Raw genomic sequence first — 23,524 nt, 5'->3', positions numbered from 1 at the left:
AAACTACCTGCTGTTTCTAAAACATGCCAAGCACACTCCCGGGGCTTTTGTACTTGCTGTTCCCTCTGCCTGGAGATAATATCAGGGAGGTAAGGGTTCGGATCACACAGGTCCTGTAGGTCATGGTAAGGAGTCTGGCATCTACTCTGAAGAGAGAGGTTTGGAGGATGTGAGCAGAGAAATAATGTAATCGGACTTGCATTATTTCCCACTCAATTATTTGAGAAACATGTTATAAATCTATAGAAAAGCAAAAAATTAGGACAATGAACATCTGTATATCCTTCACCTATTCTCCAGTTTCTTACATTTCACTACATTTGCTTTGCATGTTCTGTGTTTCCTTCACTCTTAAATATACCTGTTATTTCGCTAAATCACTTGAAAATAAGTTGCAGACAGCAAGACACTGCCACTAAATCCCTTAGCATGCATCATCTAAGAACACGTACATTTTACTGTAAAATCAAATATCATCACATCTAGGAAGACATATTTCAGTATCATCTATTGTGCAGTCCATATTTAAATTTCCCTAATTGTTGCATAATTGTCTGTGGTAAATTATATTTTCCAAAGATGGCCTCCCACAATTTCTCTCTCTTCTAGAACTTTGTCACTCCCCATAAAGAGATGGAATCTAATTCTCCCTTTGAATGTGGTCAGGCTTTCGTGAAGCAAAAATGCTGCTGTGACTTCTGAATCCCAGGCAGTTCTGCTTCTGCCTTGGTTGCTCTGATGCTTGATAAGCCCTAAAGCCGCATGACTGCCTGAGGCCCTCCTGCTGTGAGGAAGCCCCCTAGAAGCCCTTGGGGAGAGATCACATGAAAAAGCCCTGAGACACTGAGAAGAGATGTCCTGCCAGCTCGCTGCCTGGTTTTCCAGGTCCAGTCACCGTCTGACTGCAACCTCATGAGACACTGAAGGCCAGAATCACCACCCAGTCCAGCCCTCCCTGAATTCTGACCTACAGAAATCATGAGTGATAATAAAATAATTACTGTTTTCTTTTTAAGCCATTGTGTTTTGGGATATTTTGTTACCCAGCAGTAATAACTAGAAAAATGATTTTTATCGATATATTTAAAAAAAAATTCAGGATCCAACGAAGGCTTAAGATTTATAAATTGTATTAGGTTATTATGTCTTTTAGTTTCTTTTAGACTAGAATAATCCTTTATTTTTTTATTTTTTATTTTTTTGTAAATTTATTTATTTTATTTTTGGGTTCATTGGGTCTTCGTTGTTGCACACGGGCTTTCTCTAGGTGAGGCGAGCAGGGGCTACTCTTCGTTGTGGTGTGAAGGCTTCTCATTGCAGTGGCTTCTCTTGTTGTGGAGCATGGGCTCTAGGTGCACAGGCTTCAGTAGTTGTGGCTCGTGGGCTCTAGAGTGCAGGCTCAATAGTTGTGGCGCATGGGCTTAGTTGCTCTGCGGCATGTGGGATCTTCCCAGGCTAGGGCTCGAACCCGTGTCCTCTGCATTGGCAGGCAGATTCTTAACCACTGCGCCAACAGGGAATCCCTTCTTTATTTTTTTAAACATGATATTTTTTTGGACAAGTCTAGAACATTTGTTTTATAGAATATACCAAATTTGGGACTTGTGAGATTGTTTCTTCATGATTAGATTCATGTTTAAAATGTACTGTCAAAAATACAAAAAGGTATTTTTTAAAGTTCTTTCACTTAAAAAAAAAAAAGACCTGTACTCGGAAAACTATAAGATACTGATGAAAGAAATCAAAGATGACACAAACAGATGGAGAGATATACCATGCTCTTGGATTGGAAGAACCAATATTGTGAAAATGACTACACTACCCAAAGCAATCTACAGATTCAATGCAATCCCTATCAAATTACCAATGGCATTTTTCATAGAATAAGAACAAAAAATTTTACAACTTGTATGGAAATACAAAAGACCCCGAGTAGCCAAAGCAATCTTGAGAAAGAAAAACGGAGCTGGAGAAATCAGGCTCCCTGACTTCAGGTATACTACAAAGCTCTCAAGACAGTTATCAAGACAGTATGGTACTGGCACAAAAACAGAAATATAGATCAATGGAGCAGGATACAAAGCCCAGAGATAAACCCACGCACCTATGGTCACCTAATCTATGACAAAGGAGGCAAGAATATACAATGGAGAAAAGACAGTCTCTTCAATCAGTGGTGCTGGGAAAACTGGACAGCTACATGTAAAAGAATGAAATTAGAACACTCCCTAACACCATACACAAAAATAAACTCAAAATGGATTAAAGACCTAAATGTAAGGCCAGACACTATCAAACTCTTAGAGGAAAACATAGGCAGAACACTCTTTGACATAAATCACAGCAAGATCTTTTTTGACCCACCTCCTAGGGTAATGAAAATAAAAACAAAAATAAACAAGTGGGACCTAATTAAACTTAAAAGCTTTTGCACAGCAAAGGAAACCATAAACAAGACGAAAAGACAACTCTGAGTGGGAGAAAATATTTGCAAATGAAGCAACTGACAAGGGATTAATCTCCAAAATATACAAACAGCCCATGCAGCTCAGTATCCAAAAAAACAAACAACCCAATCAAAAAATGGGTGGAAGACCTAAATAGACATTTCTCCAAAGAGAAATGTCTATATGTGGATACATACAGATGACCAAGAGGCACATGAAAAGATGCCCAACATCACTAATCATTAGAGAAATGCAAATCAAAACTACAATGAGGTATCACCTCACACCGGTCAGAATGGCCATCATCAAAAAATCTACAAACAATAAATGCTGGAGAGGGTATGGAGAAAAGGGAACCCTCTTACACTGTTGGTGGGAATGTAAATTGATACAGCTACTATGGAGAACAGTATGGAGGTTCCTTAAAAAACTAAAAATAGAACTACCATATGACCCAGCAATCCCACTCCTGGGCATACACCTGGAGAAAACCATAATTCCAAAAGACACATGCACCCCAATGTTCATGGCAGCATTATTTACAGCAGCCAGGAGATGGAAGCGACCTAAATGTCCATCAACAGAGGAATGGATAAAGAAGATGTGGTACATGTATACAATGGAATGTTACTCAGCTATAAAAAGGAATGAAATTGTGTCATTTGCAGAGACATGGATGGACTTAGAGCCTGTCATACAGAGTGAAGTAAGTCAGAAAGATAAAAACAAATATTGTATATTAATGCATATATGTGGAATCTAGAAAAATGGTACAGATGCACCTATTTGCAAAGCAGAAATAGAGACACAGAGAACATAGAGAACAAACGTACAGACACCAAGCGGGGGAATGGGGGGTGGGATGAATTGGGTGGGAGATTGGGATTGACATATATACACTATTGATCAATACACTATTGATACTTTGTATAAAACAGGTAACTAATGAGAACCTACTGTATAGCACAGGGAACTCTACTCAGTGCTCTGTGGTGACCTAAATGGGAAGGAAATGTGAAAAAGAGGGGATATATGTATACATATAGCTGATTAACTTTGCTGTACAGCAGAAACTAACACAACATTGTAAGGCAACTATATTCCAATAAAAATTTAAAAAAAATTTGTGGTAAAAATTAACATGAAATCTACCCTCAGCAAATTTTTAAATGTACAGTACAGTATGTGCACATCATTGTACTGCAGATGTCTAGAGCTTTTTCATCTTGCATGGCTGGAACTCTATACCCACTGAATAGCAACTCCCCATTTTCCCCTCCCTCTAGGCCCTGGCAACCACCATTTTACTTTGTTTCTATGAGTTTGGCCACTTTAGACAGCTCAAACAAGTGGAATCGTATAGTATTGTTCTTTTGTGACTGGCTTATTTCACTTAGCGTATAATGTCCTCAAGTTTCATTCATGTTGTAGCATATGACAGGATTTCCTTCCTTTTTAAGGCTGAATAATATTCTACTGTACATATGTACCATATTTTCTTTATTCATTCATCTGTCAATGGACAGCTAAGTTGTTTCTACCTCTTGGCCATTGAGAATAATGCTGCAATGAACGTAGGAGGGCAAATATCCCTTTGAGATCCTGTTTTCAATTCTTTGGGACAGATATCCAGAAGTAGGGTTGCTGGGTCATATGGTAGTCCTATTTTTAATTTTTGAGGAAACTCCATACTGTTTTCCATATCGGCTGTACCATTTTGCATTCCCTCAGTAGGGGTTGCACCACTTTGCACATCCACTAGGATGTATGAGAATATCTGTTTTCCCACAGCCTTGTTAACAGAATATTTTACCAATCTTTTGAATTTTTGGCAATATGATGGATAAGAAATGGTATCTCAATATGTTTAACCTTGATTTTTCTTCCTATGAGTGAAACTGACCATCTTTGCATAAATTTAATGACTTTCAAAAGGATCTCCCTGGATGCCATGTTGGGAGAAATGAAAGAACAATAATGCAAACTCTTGAGTCAAGTGAATTCTGTGAATAAGTATTTCCAAGGCAACTAGATTTTCCTTCAAAGGATAGTACATATACATGCATGGCAAGTTAATGCACTGTCATTTATTGAGAGCCTACTATGCGCTAAAATTTTGCATATATCTTGATTACAAAATAAATAAGACATGATGCTTTCTATCAAGGAATACACAAGCCACTGGATGAGAAAGATAACCGATTATAGTACTGGGGACAAGTTATGTTAGGGTTATGCCTGGGTGCTATGAGAACACAGGAGAAACTGAAGAGTTGGGGGAAGTCTTCTGTAAAAAGATGACGTACGAGCTCAGATTTTCTGGAAGGCATTCCAACCTGAGGCAGTAGCACCCTGAGGCACAGAACAAGATAACAGGTCCTGTTTAGGGGACTACAAATTCTTCGGTACGGGTGGATTGAAAGGTGCATATATGAGATTATTGAAAAAAGAGACCATAAAGGTGGGTAGGAGCCAGACTTAATTTTTTTTCCAAGTGAAGGATTTTTTGTTTGTTTGTTTATCCTATAAGTTATGTGAAACTATGAAAGGATTAAACAAATATAACATAATATTCATTTCTTTAACTTAATATCTATTTTCTTAAATTTCTTAAAAATATCCATCTCAATGGCTTGAGAGTTTATCATACTCCTATTTTTCTTAACTGTAGAATCAAGACAATCATGCTTTCTTATAATATTCTTAATCTCACAGTGGCAAGTAATTATATAAAACCATAGTTAATCATGAAGAACATTGATAGAAAAATAGGGGTGTTATGGAAAGTAGGAAATAAATGAAATAAAGTGTTTTGGCTTTACAAGTTTAAAAGTCTAATAAAAAATAAATTAAAAAAACAAAAAAATTTTAAAAAGTCTTATCAATATATAAGTAACATCAACAAGATATATTGTTTTAAGATAAAAAATACATAGCTTATTATTCATAGTTCTTTAAAAGTACATTTGACATTTTCCCTTAGCTATAACTGCTTATTATAGCTTTTTTCAAAAGCACTTAGTTTTTGTTTTTTACTCAACATGGAGATGGGTTGCTTTTTCTAAATAATAGCCAGAAATTTTAAACCATTTGCACATTTTCCTGGTACCAGGTAACTGAGTCACATTAACAGGTAATGTGCATCACATTAAGGCCAATTTACCTAGGAGTGCAGAAGCGGCATGTTGTAGTGGTAGAAGCACCAAACTCAGAGTCAGGAAGGCTGGGTTCTCAACAGAAAAATACAGGAGTGAGCTTGAGCCTAAAATTAGGTGATTGAGTAGATGAATTTTGTGGTTCCTTCCAACTTTAATTGTCCATTGTTCCATGTCAGGCTAATTCATCATCACTTGTAAAAACCTGCCAAACGTTTAGGGCCACTTAAAAATTTCCTGGATCCTGAATTTCACTCTCTTGAAAGCAGAGAATGTGCCAGAATGTAGTTTTGTTAAAACCAGGCTTGTTATTATTCACATTTGGATAGGCCATAAGTCAAGTGATGCCCCTAAAACATGACTTCTTACGTTTAGTCAGTCATTTAAAAAACGTTTAGTGACCATTTACTAGATGTAAAACATTGATCTAGACACCATGGGAAGCACAAAAATGAAACACACACAGATAATTCTGCAAGAATGCCCCCTCATATAGGAGAAATGATGTATATGTACACAAATAACCATGCAGTGAAGTAGGTGTTAGGTGATATACGAGACAGGTAGGGAACAACTGGAACTGAGTAAATACTAATTCTACCCCTGATATATCACTAAATAAATAATTGCATTTTACATCCTTCACTGTTAGTGTTAGATAATTCTTTATTATTGTTGTTTTTAATGTAGCATTTTGTGTGTGTGTGTGTGTGTGTGTGCTGGTTTTAAGAGTAACAGACATTCAATATAGACATATTATAAAAATCAGACAGGGGGCTTCCCTGGTGGCGCAGTGGTTGAGAATCTGCCTGCCAATGCAGGGGACACGGGTTCGAGCCCTGGTCTGGGAAGATCCCACATGCCGCGGAGCAGCTGGGCCCGTGAGCCACAATTACTGAGCCTGCGCGTCTGGAGCCTGTGCTCCGCAACAAGAGAGGCCGCGATAGTGAGAGGCCCGCGCACCGCGATGAAGAGTGGCCCCCGCTTGCCGCAACTAGAGAGAGCCCTCGCACAGAAACGAAGACCCAACACAGCCAAAAATAAATAAATAAATAAATAAATACATAAAAAAAAAAAATCAGACAAACATGACAAAGAAAATCATCTCTAATCCTGTTATCTAGGGCAACCATTGCTAACATTCTGCTGAATTCCTTCTAGTTTATTTCCATGCTTGCATCTAATTTTCTAATAGCATACTTTTTTCACTGCATATATCATGACTATTTCCCATGTCATCAAAAATTATTATACAATGTGTTTTTTAATGGGTGAATGTATTCCACTATGAGGGGAACATAATTTGCTCTTTTAGTATCCCTACCCCTGTTGGACATTTAACTTCATTCATCCACTTATGAAATATTTTGTTAGCACCTGCGACATGCCAGGAACTCTTCTTAGTTTGAAGATATAGAGTAAATAAAGCACAAGACATACATGCTGTCTTGGAACTTGCATTCTAGAAGCAAGATAGACAGTAAAATGATGAATGAAATTAATTGGTCCTATATCTAACAGAACTACTCACTTAAACTTTACAAGCTTCAAAATTAATCTTTAGGCCTTCTCCAAAAAGGTTTAGCTTACTCCCAAATCTCTGGAATTGGCTGAGACCATACTGACTCTTCCCACAGGATTCAGATTCAGGCTAGACAGCAGTCATAGTACCTGCCTCTTCCAAGCTTTTGCTGAAAGGATAGCCCTTAGGCAGCCCATTGCCCAGTCATAGTGTAGAATGGAGATTGGAGGTAGTTGTGGGGTGCCCATGGCCAGGAGCAGTCAGTTCACAGCAGGCCAGGACTGATATTGGCTGACTCAAAAAAGTAAGCTGGGACAAATAGATTCCCTTGCTTTGGAATTTGATCTGCGACATCACAAGAGGATGAGATAATCAGCAAGTTAGAATTGAAGCTGAATGTTATATGGAAAACATTTGATGCAGTCACATTGGGTCATGTTTAAAATTAATTAATGAGGGCACAGAAGCCATTAAACAAGCAGCACTTTTGAGGCAGACATGTAATATATAGTCAGTAGTAGAAAAACGAGACACTCAGACACATGAAAAGCACCTGTTGTGTTGTATTAAAGCACTAAGGCAAGATCAAGATCAGTAATTCTCATTTTTATGGGCCCTGAAACTGCCTTGGGCTCAGAAGAACCCTCCAGGTCCAATGGACTTTGATTGTTCAGCCTTCTGGAGTCCCACGCTTCCATTATTTGAGGTAACTTGAGTGGGTCTCTAGTTCTTACAGCCAGAGGAACTCAATGAAAACAAGTCTTTATACAGAAGAGACAACTACATATATGAAGAGCAGTACACAAGAGTACATAATTCAGCCCCATCAAACTCATGATACAGGTTTTACTTATGCTTTTGATTCAAGAATTATCTTACCAGGACCCAGATGTCCTTTCCTTTCAGATTTATTGTGTTTGTTTTTGGTATTAGGCCATTAGAAAAGTCAGTTTCTCTTCCTTAATATGTGTTAAATAAAAACTAGGTATAAGGCATCATGTTTAGGCACTGGGATGATTTTGGAGATGAAAGACACATTTTCTGCCACAAGAAGCAAAGAGCCTAACAGCAAACCCACAGTGACAATGCAAGATAGTAGGTACTTAGGAAGAGTCGGCAGAGGATGCTATGGGAACGCAAGAAGGTACTTCTAAACCAGAGCAGAGAATGTTTCCTGAGGAAAGTGACCCTTAAGCCATCCTTAAAGGATAAACAGGAGTTACCTCTATTTTAAACTCCAGTTCAAGCTAGAGTTCTCTGGTCATTAAGAAAAAACATTCATTCTCATTGGTTTTTAAAAAAATCTTACTGCAGATTTGGACTCATTTTCAATTCTCATACCTTGATCATAGGTCCACAATTTCTATAGCAGTTTTTGGTAATCTTTGATTACCAAAATTATTTCTCCATTTTCTTTCTCTGCAGTACTTCCCAAATTTGCCTGATCATAAGAATCACCTAAAGCTCATGATAAGTATGCAGGTCCCCAAACTGTCCCCTGCAGTTTCTGATGCATTAAGTCTGGACTTTTTTTAATCAACTGTCCCAGGTAATACTCATTATTAGACATGTTCAGGAATTATTTTTGTACTATCCAAAGTTGTTGTTATTATTATTAGCATTTGTTTTTCAATAAAGAGTTTTCTGTTATCACAATGTTTTCCAGGATTAGTAAATAAGAAAAGAAAGAAACATAAAATTTCCCATTAGGAAAAAAAGCTGTTTTCTTTTAGATGAATTCTATAGATAAGCACACATAAGCCATATACATGTAAATTATAGTTTTTAAAAAAATTTCAGTGTGGGTTAATTTCTATTTATACAAGGTATCTTGTATGAATTCTTTTGTTTTACTTTCATTGTAATTCACTCATGTGTTACCCAGTTTGAAATAGTCATTCTACTCACCATGTGTAATTGTAATTAGAGAAATACAATTTAGATTTAGCTTTCAGGGATTTGGGTAGGAGGGTATGGAGGGTATGGTGGATAGATGCTATATCAAACTGAGAAACATAGAGACAAAAAGCATTTAATGAAATATGGGCATAAGGGGATTAGCTACTGTTTGTATGGGATGTTTAACAGTTTGATGAAGGAAGTATAATACTGCTATGCTGTCAGGGATTTGCTCCACTTGAATTCCAAACAAGTGTGGTAAGAGCATGAATCTTGTGGCAATCCACAACTGTTCTGGATTAATAAGTAAAGTAAGCGCTGACTTTATTATCAAGCATGTTGGAGGGAGGCACAGATATTGGTTGTTAAGGACTCAATACCTAGAGTCTGTTTATTGAACAAGAGCATAAGCAAAGACTCAGACATTTTGTAATTAGAAATAAGAACACTGGAGAAGGAAGGGGACATCCTTTTTCAGAGCAATAGAATATAATATGGCTCCCAAAAGAGGAACAATCATGTCTAATTCAGAACTATTCCATTTGTAACACTACTTAAGTATTATCACATTTACCTAAGATAGGTAGAACTGGAAACTCACATTAAAATGGACAGTATACTCTTAGTAGTGGTTTTTTTTTTTTGTATAAGTATATATGTCATAAATTTATAGGGTTCTGTTTATTGAGGGCAGGTGCGGTCACTGTGAATTAATATTTTTTTGTCATCTTCATAAGTTTTAGCTCTTAGTACCCATCTATATATTATTTTATGTAGGTATGTAAAGTAAGTAGACTCTTTCTCACTATTTTTTAAAGTATATACAAGGGTACTTGGAGCACTGTGAATTGATCAAGAATATTGTGTGTGGGTGTATTACATGTTTGTGTAGAAATTTTGTGCTTGTGTGTCTATAGCTAACAGTGATTCTGGGATAGTTCTAGTGGTTCTCTCCCCTGGTATATCCATAAGGTAATTCATTACCTTCCTGAATTAATCAACAAACACTTCAGGGCCTGTTACTTAGCCTGATGGGTTCCAACACCTGATTCAGTACACTGACAGACAGTGTCCATTTCTGGGGGGGCAGAATCAAATTAGCAAAGACAATGAAACTGATAAATAAAAACAGAATTTCATCCATTAGTTTAAAATGGAGAATTGTACATTATAGAGGAACTGAAATATTAAAATATATACAATTGGAGGGTCCTCTCCTGGTTATCAGGTTAAATGGGAAGTATTCACCAACTGAAAGATTTATAAAATTGTGCTGCAAATTACTGTTCTAGTGAGTACAAGTTCTTATGATGGACATATTCTTTTCCTATAGTAGGATTTATATAGGAAAGCAAACTATATTCAGGAAGTTGCTGGCTGAGTTTAGAATCAGAAGGAGAATTAGAAGAATTGAATTCTTAATGGTCCCAGGCTCAGATAGCCTGATGGGCCCACCTCTCAAGTGCACCTGAACCTCAGCGTCTATTAAAATCTCTGCATCCAACCCACATCTGAGGTGTGTGGCCTATGACACTGGAAATGCTCATTTGGAAAAGGCCAAGGTTTTCTCTCTCTTATGCAGTGCTAACATTGTCTTTGACACTCTTTGTATTAAATTTCCAAGGTTGACACTTTTTTCTTTAGCAGTGAAAAATACTTTAGTAACAGTAGAACATTTCAGGCCAGAGAGTTATTCTGTTTAAGGAACATACTTATCTTTGCTGTGATTTATTCTAGTTTAACTCTGAGAGGTACTTCACTGTAACCACCTCTCACCACAATACTGGTAAAAGTTATTGGAATACCTTGATATTATGTTGACATATAGGAAGAAAATTTAGAAGCACATTAAATAAAACCCTGCTTATATTTTCATTTTCAACTCATTCAAATATATTTGAATATATTTAAAAGCCATATGTATATTTCTAATGCACATCTACCTTTTTGAAGTAAACAGCAAACTCATTCAGCATTCTCAGAAAATGACACTTCTAATCGAGGCCTGAAGTATTACTGAAGCTCACAATGGCTATCTTTCAAATCCACTATAATTAAAATTCTTATCTTTTTGCAGCTCATATCTACTTTGATTTCATCAAGGCTTTCTCATTCTCATTCTGGCCTAAAAAGAGTGTCATCTGCCAAATTACTAGTATGCCTAACTGTACCTGGACCTTTCTTAATTTTAATACAAACTTTATCTAAACATTTAATTTTGGGATGGAGAATTCATAGGAAACAGGCCACTACTCACTCTGTTCTGCAAAGCAAACATCACTAGCTAATGATAGTAATCTTTCCTTGGGTAAGACTTGGGCTGAGTCTAGAAGTGGGCTTCTTAACCACAAATCTCTAGGGAACTACAGTTGTTTCCAAAAATCATAGTTCACATGCCAGATGAGGTTAATTTGGATTGCTTGCATGTCTTACGGTGTCTAACAAGATCTGTCACTTATTTTGAATTCCAGCGTTTATCTGAAAGTAACTGTCTACTGAAAGTTTTCTGAATCAGAGAAGAACAAGTTTCGTGAAGTAGTGTTTTCTCCCCTTTATTCCCTGTGGATCTCCTCAGCAAGGCAAACAAAATTGCCAAATGTTATTGATAAAGGCCTGAAAAGTAGCAAGGTTTACTAAACGTTTAAAGAGTTTGTTCAGTTACTTTAGTCCAAATCAGTATACAAGAATAACATTAGCTTTACCACAAGATCTTTTTTCAATTAAGAAAATACTTTGCTTTTTAATTAGTAAAAAATATAATATTTATTGTAAATCTACTGAACATGAATGATCTTATTTTGAATTTCTTCCATGGTAAATAAAACTAATTTGGTTTAGAAAGTTTTGAAATTACAATACCACCAGGAATTTCTTAAGTGCCAAAGCAACTATTGGTTAAAAAAATCAGATAGATGATTACTTGTTCACAGTTGCCCTATGATGAAAGGAAATATAAAACATCAGAATTTTACAGATTATAGATTAAAGAGTCTTAAAATTATTGATGAAAATGTTACCATATTAAGAATATTTGAGTTTTCAGTTCATCATTAGGCATTAGTTTAATTCTTTTGCCTGTGTATTACTGGCTGAATTGATAAAATAAGAGAACAAAACCATATGAGATGATTCCAAAGATACTTCCATTTGTTAAGAATAGAAAAGTTAGAAGAACCAGATTATTTCTGATATATAAATCAGAATTATTTATATTTTTCAGGGTATGAAGAAGTTTATTAACTTCAAACTATGGTGATTTTTGGATAGACATGTTGATTTTGCCCAAAGATGAGTTACTCTTACTTCTATCTCATTTCCTAGGAGCTGAGAAATAGATAGCTATTGAATACCAGTAGATAATGAAAAATATCTGAAATTTTACTTGCAAGACCTGTAAAATTAAGGTCAAGAGAGGGGTCTTTCAAATTTTATTCTCTTTATCCCTCTCTTATCTAACTTTTATGCTGATAGAATTTTTTTCACATTTGGAAAATTACATTTTTTTTTCACTTGAATATTGCTAACATCAGGGACAAATTTACTATAAATAAATACAGCTTTACTTTTTATGTCAGTGATCTTCAGAAGGGAAATAAAAATCCCTTCTTTTCCTTATACACCTTACTTCAGTTAGTTCGTTTTCTATACAACTTTATAACACTGGCCTCAAGCAGAAATAAGTACAAATGGTTCATTTGGGAGCTGGCACCCTAGTATTAAGAAGTAAAGGAGGAAGAACAGTAGCCCAATAAAACAGGCTGCTCTGCCCTGGCCTGAGATGCAGCAAGATAAGATCTAACGTGAATGTTCCAACAGTGACCCTATTTGCTTATCTAATTACTCTCCCATTTTGCTTCTACTTTTATTTTAAATAAGAAAAAAATAGAATAGTCACCTAAATGAAAAACTGGTCTCTTTGGGAATTGGAGAGTTTTATAGGTGAAAAATCTTACTCTGCATAAAAGCAAGAATCTCTGAATCTTGATCACTTTCCAATGCAGAGGAGGGTTTGCTAGAGCACTTCCTTGGCTCTTCCGTAAGTTCCTCATGTCATTACTACTTGTAGAATATTCTGTTTGCTCCCATTACTAGATGTGGTTCCATTTAGTTTCTAACTACTGTTTTAGAACTGAAACTTCATCTTGATTGGCTGATAACTAGCAAAACCCTGGCCTCTTTGTCATTTGCCCTGTCATTTTTCATTATTTATTTGGAGAATAACTCAAAGTACTTACTGGGTTGAGGACCACAGTGAAGAAAAGTTCACCTCCTTGGATACTCTTGTCCAGCTCTTTAGGACCTCCTGGATATTCTTTATAGAAAATTGTGTGAGTGAAAAGCCCACAAGTTTGTCTTGGAAGAACCTGAAGGAAGAATGAACAGGTAAGGAAAAATTTCCTTTCAACCAATTAATATTTTGAAACTTAGCTTTTTCCCTCATGGAAAATAATGTACAAGCTGGTGTCATTATTCAGCTCTTAACCAACACCCCCAAAGTTCTTCACAATGTGGGAAAGTGGGGATGACATCACTACAGCAGGAATACTGAAGAGAGTGGAAGAAATACGTTAAAACTAAGATAGACTTTGAATTATTTTAGCCACTTATCTATTTTAAATCTCCATGTCATTACTTCTGTTATGAAGCCTAGTATGTTCCAGCATCTTAAGAAATAAAACAAACAAAAAAAAGTAAAAATTAGACTTTAAAAATATTGGACTTGCCTGTGCTACGTTTTAATTCTAGTAGGCAAAATTTTTAAGGATAATACTTCTATCAAATTCTACACATGCATTAGAAAATGAAGTCAATTATTAACGTGATTCTTAGGAAATGACATTTTAAATTAGAACAAATATTTGAGACACAAATCATAGTTCCTGTTCTACTCTGAAAGGACTACTGTAGGTTGTAGTAATTGCCCCGAATTCTAAGTCTGAAGCCTGCCAGTTCCAAAAGTAAGAAAGAGATGATGCATTTGGTTAGTAATTTTTATAAAGTGTCAGAAACAAAATGATAAAAAGGTCACTCAGTAAAAAGTCTTCTTTTCATCCTTTGTATATAAAAGCCATTATTTACTTCAGTTATACATATTAGTGATAAGGATTTTTTTTCAAATTCTTACAGCTTTCCTGGTAAAATATCACTACAATTATAAAAGAAGGGGTGAACAAAAGCTGTGCAAGATGGTACAAACTTTAGCTAAACTTTATATAATGACTTCTTTACGACCTGCATTTGTCGTTACACCCTTGAAGTAGCAGAACATGAATTAGTATACTTTGGAGGGATACCAGTTTTATAGAATCTTACACAGGCAGGTCTTCTGCCTATTGTCCTAAGCAAACTGATCTTCATTTGTTTTTTGTCTTGATTCTTAAAGCACAATTGGTTCAGTAAGTGCTTTCAAAATATTACCTGTACAGGAATCCCCATGCTTTGCAACCTCCTAGAAATATACTGAATATGTATTTAATAAATTTCAATCTAGTCCTTGGAAAGTTTTCTTAGAAAACATAATTCCCAGCTCAGTCAATAAACTACATATTCAGTGTAAATCAAAACTGTATCTATCCTATTTATTTTGGTAAACTGGTGAAAGTTATATCCTTAGAAGCTATTTTATCTTGATGAAATCATTCCAAGAACTTCAGTTTAATTGCAGAGTATTAGTAGCTCTGAAGATGTTTCTGTTTAAAAGCATTATGCATTCTCATAATGTTATGCACAAAATCAACAACAAAAAAGAACTAAGGGCAGAGGTATTCTAACTGAATCAAATATATCCCCTAACAATTCATGAACATGTAATTTCCTGGAAATTAAATTTTACATAGCAGTTATTTATTTAACAAATACTTATTCAAAATTCTTTGCAAGTCCAGGTGGGAGAACACAAAGATATAGCCTTTATATTCTTGAAGGATTTAAGGTATATTGGGATAAAGAGAAATACCCCAAGGGTAAATAATGAAATGCCTACATGTAATTAAACGCCAGGTTAGTTTTACATTTTAACGTGCATGATTCTGAATCGCTTTTAGGATTCAGTTTGAATATCTTGCTTGAAAAACTATGGCAACATACAGAGCCAACTTTGGGATTTGATTGCCTAGCTGATTCTATGCAAAAGGGAGAGAGAAGTGAAAAGAAATTTGGATTTCATTTATTTCTCAGATTATTTGAGTTTGAACAGAGGGAAGAGGAAGTGTCAGGCTTTACCCTGCAACTCTGGGGAGGATCACACTTGCTGAGAGGATGAGAGTCACCATGAGCCCTAGGATGGTCAGTGGACCACCAAAGGAGGCTGAGGAGATCATCAGAGTGTAAGAGGGTCATATCCCATTGCCTTGCTCCCTAAATCCAATGCTACAGGACACTGAACATGTTCCTTGAAATGGCTCTCTTGTGTTAGAGAAGGAATAAGAGAGGTTTTAGGCATTCTGCTGTGAACTGCTCTCCAGAACTCTTTCTGGGAGTGTAACGCTGTCAAATTCAAACTTTGAGATATTGATGAGCCCCTGGAAACCTTATAGCTCCTGACAATAACTAGGAGATGGTTATGAAAGCCATAGTCATAAGAATCTCGGCCAGTGGACCTAAAGTCAATATCCTGTACATAAGGCCTGAATCTAGCTTTTATGTTCCTAATGGGGTTACAAGACGATGTGTTATAGGAATTCAGAGGAGAATAAGATCAGTGTAGGCCTGACCTAGGTATTGAGCTGCTATATATATACGAAGGTGCTTTACATTAAATTATATAAGATACAGAACTTGATACTGAGGAATAAAGGGAATAGGAATAGGTAGAGAGTGATCAGAAAGTGGTCTTTCAAGGTGGAAAGAATGACAAAGGCATAGATACAGCGATATTGCTGCAGACCTTTTTGTCTGGAGTGAGTCTGTGTTAGCTACGGGACAACAGGAGATGGAAAGGTAGACAGTTTAAATTGTTTTCAGGTCCCTGAAGAGCAAGTTAAGGCGTATGGAGACAACTGGAAAGAATCAGGTTAGGAAGGCAAGATGAGGCAGCATTTTAGGGCTAAAAGGTTGGCACTTTCCATGGGATGGACTGCAGTGAGGGGTGGATAGAAGCTGTAAATAAACGAAGTAGAAACCAGCACCATGGTTTACAAATGAAAGTCAAGGCAGTGAATTAGGCTGTGGGAAAGGAAGTGAAATTTAAAAATATTATGAAGGAATTATTGACGGAATGTAGAGACTGATTGGAAATGGGGGGTCAATGTGATGTTCAAATTGCAGAACTGAATTAGGGATAGCAGGACCAATAGCTAGTTTGAAGGGAAGATAATAAGTTTCATTTAAGGCCTTATAAGCTTGATTTGTGAATAGATCATCAAAACCCAGTTTCGCTCATTCATACAACAGGATATGGGTGTGATCTAAGTAACGTTTGTTCCTCAGTTCCCTGCTCTTTTTTCTTTGCAGTCTCTCCCTAGGAGGGCATATTGGCTATTGTGGTCTCCACTTACAACTCTATTAGGATGACTTCAAGCCCTGTCCTCTCTAACTGCACATCAACTTGGAACATTTCCCACTAGGAAATTCTCATCCAAGGGTCCACAAAGCAAACAGAGTTTCCACGGATTGCTGCATAAGTGGAACCTCAGGGACAGTTCCCTCAAAACAGGAAATCTGTTAGAGCCTTTAATACCTGCCAGATTCATGCATTTATAATACAGGTAAAATATGTTTTCAGGAGAAACAAAAATGAACATATGTCATGGGACATATCCAAGCAAGTTTTCTGGCACTACAGAGAGAAACAGAAGCAAAAGAGAACACCATTGAATAAAGTCCTTGGAGACTTAAGTTTATTATTCTACTAAGACTGCATATGATTTAAACATGGCAGGAGAGTACTGGCATACTTTTAAATTATAATATAACCCAAGTCAAAAGACTGGCAGCTTGAGGCACAGTGAGTTCATTTTCAGTAAGGAGGAATGGCAGGTGGGATAAAATGTGGCCATTATGTCCCCATATAGCATTTACAACAGTTTTTATTGAGGGAAAAGTTAAGGTGGAAGTTGATCCAAGTTCATTATCCTATCTGTAGTAAAACAAATGTCATTATCCAATCTGTAATTTTTGCCGACATAGGAAAACTGTCTGAAAAGGAGTCAGTTACACCTAATTCTAGAAGGTGGACATCTGTTCAAACACAGTTTGACAGTGTTATGGTGCCGGACCACATAGTGTTCTGTGTGGTGTTCCTTCCCAGTGTGCGTCTAAATCAGGAGGCCTACTCCTAACTTCACCAGTGCTCTTTGGATTTTCTGATTTCAGAAAAAATTAGGATTTAATTACTTACTTTGAGAGGTCTCACAAAGTATTAGGTAATAATATATCTTGACAATATACATTTGTCACCAGTGTAAAAACACAAAACAAAATAGAGAAGCTTTGGAGAGAATTCGGCAATGGATAGAAATGACTTCATTAACATCATCTCTTATTTGTACTCTATATTATGATCTGTTAATGATTATGCAGGACATGTGGCTTCTTGTTGTAAATAGTTTTTTTTTTTTAGTCTGATATGATAAAGAGGACGCAGCCTGGCAAGAGCGGCATGGTTTATATAGAGAGAGACGGTGTTAGTTTTACATGCTAAATAACTTTTTGAAGAAATGATGGCTTCTGTAAATTATCTGCAAGTTAGATGTAATGTTTCCTTAGTATTTTAATGTCAGTGCCTGCTTAATAGCAATAGTGTCAGTAAAAAACATTTTAAAGTTATATATATTTGAAGAATTGAAAAGAAGTGACTTTGATGAAAACGTGCTTTGCTTGGGTATGAAAAATATGTTTCCTGCTGCGTGGAGCTTTTCCTTCTGTTCAGCTTTTAATATTTAGTTCTTCTCTTTCGTTCTTTCTAAAAATGAGGAATTAAGTCTGGCGGCATGAGGTCTACCCTACGCATACCAGAGGAAGCTCACCATGATGTGTTTGTGGATGAAGCCCCTCCGGTATCTAGCTGGTTTCAGGTGTGGATATTCTTCCGTGCTGGTGATTCTAATATTCCAGACCTTCTTCCAGGCCTCGTACAGCTGAATGTGTACAGGGTAGACACCCGAATGGTGAGGGGCCACCGCGTAGCCCATGTCAGTAGGAATGCCATGCTCCTAAGACCAAGCAAATGTTAGTTAGCATGTGGGAAGATTTATCTGGATCCTATTTTTATCCCAGGATTTTCAAATGTACTATAAATACATTTGTTTCACTCCATCATTACTTAATTGTATGGCAAAATTAAAGTGATAAACATTAAGGCTTCTAGACTTCATGAAGCCTGATAGCCACTCCACCAGTTTTGATGACGATACATGTGTGTTTAAGAGGTGATGGGACAGGACTAGTGCTTTTAATGAATAATGTGAAAGAGCCTGCGTTCAGTGCATCCCGTCACAGTCACCTGTGACTCACCTTTCCTCACGATCTCCGTAAGTTAAATGACAAACACTCGCTACAGACAGCACTCAACACTCCCCACAAAATAAAACCAGCATTTCTTAGAGGGCAGAACACATTCTGCGTTCACTAGACTTGCTAACAGGATTTTATTTTGTCTATAGCCCAGTTTCTACCAAGTGTGCCACGTTTCTGTTGTTCTCTCAGCAAGAGGGCCAGTAATAGACAATGTTCCCTGCCTCGTTAGAAGTACACACTTTTGATTAGAAAATGTGGTAAAATTTTATAGAGCAATTTTCTATGAAGCCAAAGCCCTGGTTATAGTGAAAGTAGAAGGTACTGAATGAGCCAAACAATCTGGAAATCTAGTTGATTTGAAATCCAGCTTTAGTATATAGAATGAGTCCAGTTTTAAAAAATCATTTCAAAATTACTCTCTCTCTTTCTCTCTCTGTCTCTCTCTCACTACTTCCTCTATTCACTTGGTCCTGACCAAGTCTGGAAATTCTGAAAATAAATCTACGTGACAACTAGACTATTTTGGAGGGGACTTGGGAAAACTTTGTATAATTGTGATTATTCTTCTTCATTTGAGATGGTCCATTATTCCTGATAAAGTCTCTTTAGCATAAAAGATGAGATGTCTTTTATTAAAAGAACACTCATGGTGTCAGTAGTAGACATGTATTTTTTCTCCTGAATGATATTATATTTTTCTATCTGTATTTTTCAACTGCTTTGTATTCTTCAAAAGTTCTACCCAAATAGACTTCCTCTGACTTGGTCATCGCTGTCTTCATGCCAAAGTGCAATTTCACGTACAAAGAACCATAGTATTAAGCTGCTAAATGCACTGAATTGTAGAAATATGGATATGGAAGAAGTGGAAAAGACATGGCTAGCTTTGTTTTTCAACCTAAATAACAGGAGGTGAAGGAAGTGTATGAGCACTTGAACACAGAAGGAACAAGGGTTGCCAATCGTTTGTCATTACCAAAGTATCTGTCAGACCCCTTCAATAAGGCATAAAAGGCTCACAACCAACCTAACATAGCCGATCTCCTGTCAGCATTCATCCTCCCCACCCCAGTTTCTGATGATTCCTTTCATGTCTTTGCTGTACACCATACATATTGTCCACCCAACTGGAATGCCTCTTTCCTCTTATCTTGTAAACTGTTCATCATACAAACTCAGCTCAGACAGTTGTAGTTGAGGATGCTGGAAAGGGGAGATGCCACACTGTTGCTATGAGGAAGAGAATGGGTGGAGTAGATTATACTTGTGCTTCTGAAGGGTGAGAGGGAAGTTTCATGTTCTTCATTTTATTTTCATCTTTGTTAGAAATTACCATAACTAGGCAATTATTATTATCATTTAGAATTTCACTACAAAGTGAACTGAAATATCTCATTGCTTTCTTTCCCCCGTTTTTAAAAACTCTAAGGCAATTTTTTTCAACTAAAAATTACTTACCAACACATACATACTTTGTGTTAGAAAAGGTCAGTGAAGTATTCATCTAAAGTGGTTTAAAAATAGGGGTGCAGTGATAATGGAACAGTTGAAAGAAAATGAATTTCAATCACAGAAATTTAAAGAAAAATTGTGAAGAACTACGGGTTATCAGTTTTTAAAAGGGTATAGGAAGAAGCAAGAATGAAATTCACAACGACAGGAACTACATTATAAAATTCAAATATCTCCAAATTTGTGAGAAATTATGCTGACAGAAAGCTCAAGGTAGTTTTAAATACCTGTAAGTGGTCAGCTATCTCTTCAGAACACTATGTAAGAAAAGGGCGGTCCAGCACAGCAGAGACATTTCCCTTATTTTGGAATATTCCCAAATATTTGCAAACCATCGTATACACAATTTGTGTTTTTCTTTTAAGCTTTTAACACTAAAGAAATACTGAGGTTTTTCAGTCTCATCTTTTATTTGTGTGCTGGTGCATTGTGGCACAGTGGCGGAAAACTCCCCTCCTGGAGTCAAACACAACTGGCCATTTCACTCTTGCATTTACGACCTGTGTGGCCTTTGGAGAATGATTTATGACCTCTAAGCCTCATAAGAGGTTCAGAGGAAATTAAATAATATAATACATGGAAAGCATTTAGTGCAGTTCCTGAAACATGATACACATTCAGTGAATGTTGTTTATTATTGTTGTCATTACTGGCCTGCCTCCATTTTAAAATAAGCTATCATCCTACTTAACTCAACTCTAATGTGGAAATTATGAAAATACTGGGCCACCCTTTTTTTCAGTAAAAGAAAAGGGTAGATTTGGGGATTCTCCCTTGTGAGGCTTCTGTGACTTCTATCCCACTATCCCTTCTTGGGCCTGCTTTCCTCCTGATCTAAATACCCACAACCATGTGGCTCCAGCCTGTGAATCACTGAACATTAGCTAGTAGGTGGTCTCTTTTAAATGAGATGAAGGCAACATAAATTGGCCCCCAAATTTGCGTTCAATACCAGGGAGAACACCTGAAATCTTATTGGGTAGAAAAGTTGGGGCTAAGATTGCAGGTCTGTATGTTCTGGGATGCAGACTATTATGTTTCAGAAGATTTAGTCCCAATGCTAACTTCTTTTTTTTAAATTTTTTTATTATTTTAAAATCTATTTATTTAGTTTTGGCTGCATTGGGTCTTCGTTGCTGCGCGCGGGCTTTCTCTAGCTGCGGTGAGCGGGGGCTACTCTTCATTGTGGCGTGCGGGCCTGTCTTGCGGCAGCTTCTCTTGTTGTGGAGCATAGGCTCTAGGTACGTGGACTTCAGTAGTTGTGGCATGTGGGCTCAGTAGTTGTGGCTCGTGGGCTCTAGAGCACAGGCTCAGTAGTTGTGGCACATGGGCTTAGTTGCTCCGTGGCATGTGGGATCTTCCTGGACCAGGTATTGAACCTGCGTCCCTTGAATTGGCAGGCAGATTCTTAACCGCTGCACCACCAGGGAAGCCCTGTAATGCTAAATTTTTGACTGATTATTCTCTTCCAGATTTTTAAATTTGAAATTAAGTACATTATTATTTTGGAATTGGGGGCAAAAAGTCTAAAAGAGTAGATATTTTAGCTTAAAAAGTTAATTCTCCTTATTCTTTTTATGAATCCTTGACTGAAACTAGCATCTTAGATCTAGGAACTCTGTAACCTATGTAAAAATTTCCCTAAAAAAGGAAGTGGACCCAAAAGACTAGGGAATATGGCTATTTACTATAAAATGTATGTTAAATACTTAGAACACAAGTGGGATTAATTATTTTCACAATTGAACTCGTCATCTCCACCTCTCAGCTCTACCAGAAATTCTCTTTCCCCAGGGTTCCTCCATGCCACTAAATGACGTGATTAATTATCAACCAACTAGTTGCCTTGTCAAAAAGATAGAGGCTATTCTTGACACCTGTTTCCTCATTCTCTCCTAAATCTCCTTCATTATCATGTCCTATCAGTATACCTCTAGTATAAATCTTAAATCTATCCACTTTTCTCCAGTTCTATCATCATCATCATCACCATCACCATCACCATCACCATCACCATCACCCTAATCCAATCTACCATTTTATCCCGTGGCCTTCGAGCATAGGCTCCTAACCATTCTACCCATTTCCTCTCTTGTCTGCTTCCAATCCATTCTCTACATAGCAGCCAGAGTAATACTTAAAAGACCCGAATATGACCATGTGACTTTCTACTCAAAATCCTTCCATGGTTTCCCCTTGCACTTAAGATAAAATACAGAATTCTTAGGGTGGTCATGAGCCTTGCATGGTATGACCATGCTTCTCCCTCTTGCCTCATTTTGCATTACCCTCCACCTTTCATTGTATTTTAGTCACATTAATCTTTTCCCAAAACTCACCAAGCGATTTCCTACCTCAGCATCTTCCCGTATGTGGTTTTCCCAGACTGGAATTTCCCTACTCCAATTCTTCACTTAGATAAATTTGGCACCTCTTTGAGGTACTTTATTCTGTGATACCTTCAGAGAAGCCTCCACTGACAAGTCTCAATGTAAATGAAGTCCAACATTAAGACTTCTCTTAGCAGCATTCATCTGTTTTTCATGGTACACAGCACAGTTTGTAAGTGAATATTGCTTCATATAATTGTTTTTTAATGTCTCTCTTCCTCATTAAACAATAAGCTCCATGAGTTCTGGGTTCTGTCTTACTCACTGCTATATGCCCAGTGTCTTGCCAACAATAAGCAGTCAACAAATATTAGTGAACAACTGTGTGAACTGATTCTGACTACCTTCCTCTCATTCTGATTTTCACTTTCTCAATTATCTCAAACTGTCAGTTCATCTGCAGAATGGACATATGGTAACTCAAGAGAAATTTAACATCTAGGTAAGAAATACTTGAAAACACTTTTGAGACTGTAGTTAAAAATGATTCAAGTGAAAAACAGAAACTTATTATTATGAATTTATATTTAAATTATACTGTATAGAATTAAAAATTGCAAGATTTTCCTAAATTGTGTATTCAGATGTTTCCACATGGAGAATGTGAAGATAACATAATTTTATCAAGCAAAGAGTAATATTTGATATTCAATATTGATATTCAAAATTTCTCAGAAAAACTTCCCCAAAACTAAAAAAAAAAAAAATTGGCATTTAGATATTTGAGAAACAGTAACTTCATTCCTGAAGAAATCATTGTTTTTTACTATCCTTGATAATATTTCTTTATTTAAATTCTTGCTAGTTATTAAGAATGATACTTTACTTTTAATATTTTTCTCTATTTCAATCTTTCTGAAGAGAACATTTTAAATTTATACTAATGACCTGAAGATTTGTTGCCTATTTTCATATTTCTCATATTAGCAAGAATACAAACTAATGTAATTAAAAAATGCACAGTGATAGGAAGTCAGACATTCTATACAGTCGAAAAAATCTAAAACTTCATTACCACTTAATTTCAAAATACTTCTAAATGCTTTTCTGTAGTACATTTGGGTTAGAATGTCCCATTTCCTCAGTATGTAGAAGTTCATGCTTTGGTTAACTATCTCATAGTATTGAGAATTTACATTTACA

At 36.5% G+C, this 23,524-nt stretch overlaps 2 protein-coding genes across 7 annotated transcripts in view; one reads left to right on the top strand and one right to left on the bottom strand.

The window, feature by feature from the left end:
- The window catches only part of LOC309627590 (uncharacterized protein), a 564,483-nt gene that overhangs the window by 84,220 nt on the left and 456,739 nt on the right, over positions 1-23,524 (top strand). The window lies entirely within an intron of this gene.
- NDST3 (N-deacetylase and N-sulfotransferase 3) overlaps positions 1-23,524 on the bottom strand; it is a 160,213-nt gene that overhangs the window by 54,792 nt on the left and 81,897 nt on the right. For both annotated transcript variants that reach the window (XM_082389622.1, XM_082389623.1), the window contains exons 5-6: positions 17,990-18,175; positions 13,259-13,387 (exon numbers count right to left, since the gene is read on the bottom strand). In XM_082389622.1, coding sequence (XP_082245748.1) covers positions 13,259-13,387; positions 17,990-18,175 — 315 coding nt within the window. The remainder of the gene's footprint in view (positions 1-13,258; positions 13,388-17,989; positions 18,176-23,524) is intronic.

The sequence above is a fragment of the Balaenoptera borealis genome, assembly GCF_965194805.1.
Source record: "Balaenoptera borealis genome assembly, chromosome: 4".
Taxonomy (NCBI): Eukaryota; Metazoa; Chordata; class Mammalia; order Artiodactyla; family Balaenopteridae; genus Balaenoptera; species Balaenoptera borealis.
The sequence above is the reverse complement of the archived record's forward strand: the minus strand, read 5'-3'. Positions and strand labels throughout refer to the sequence as shown.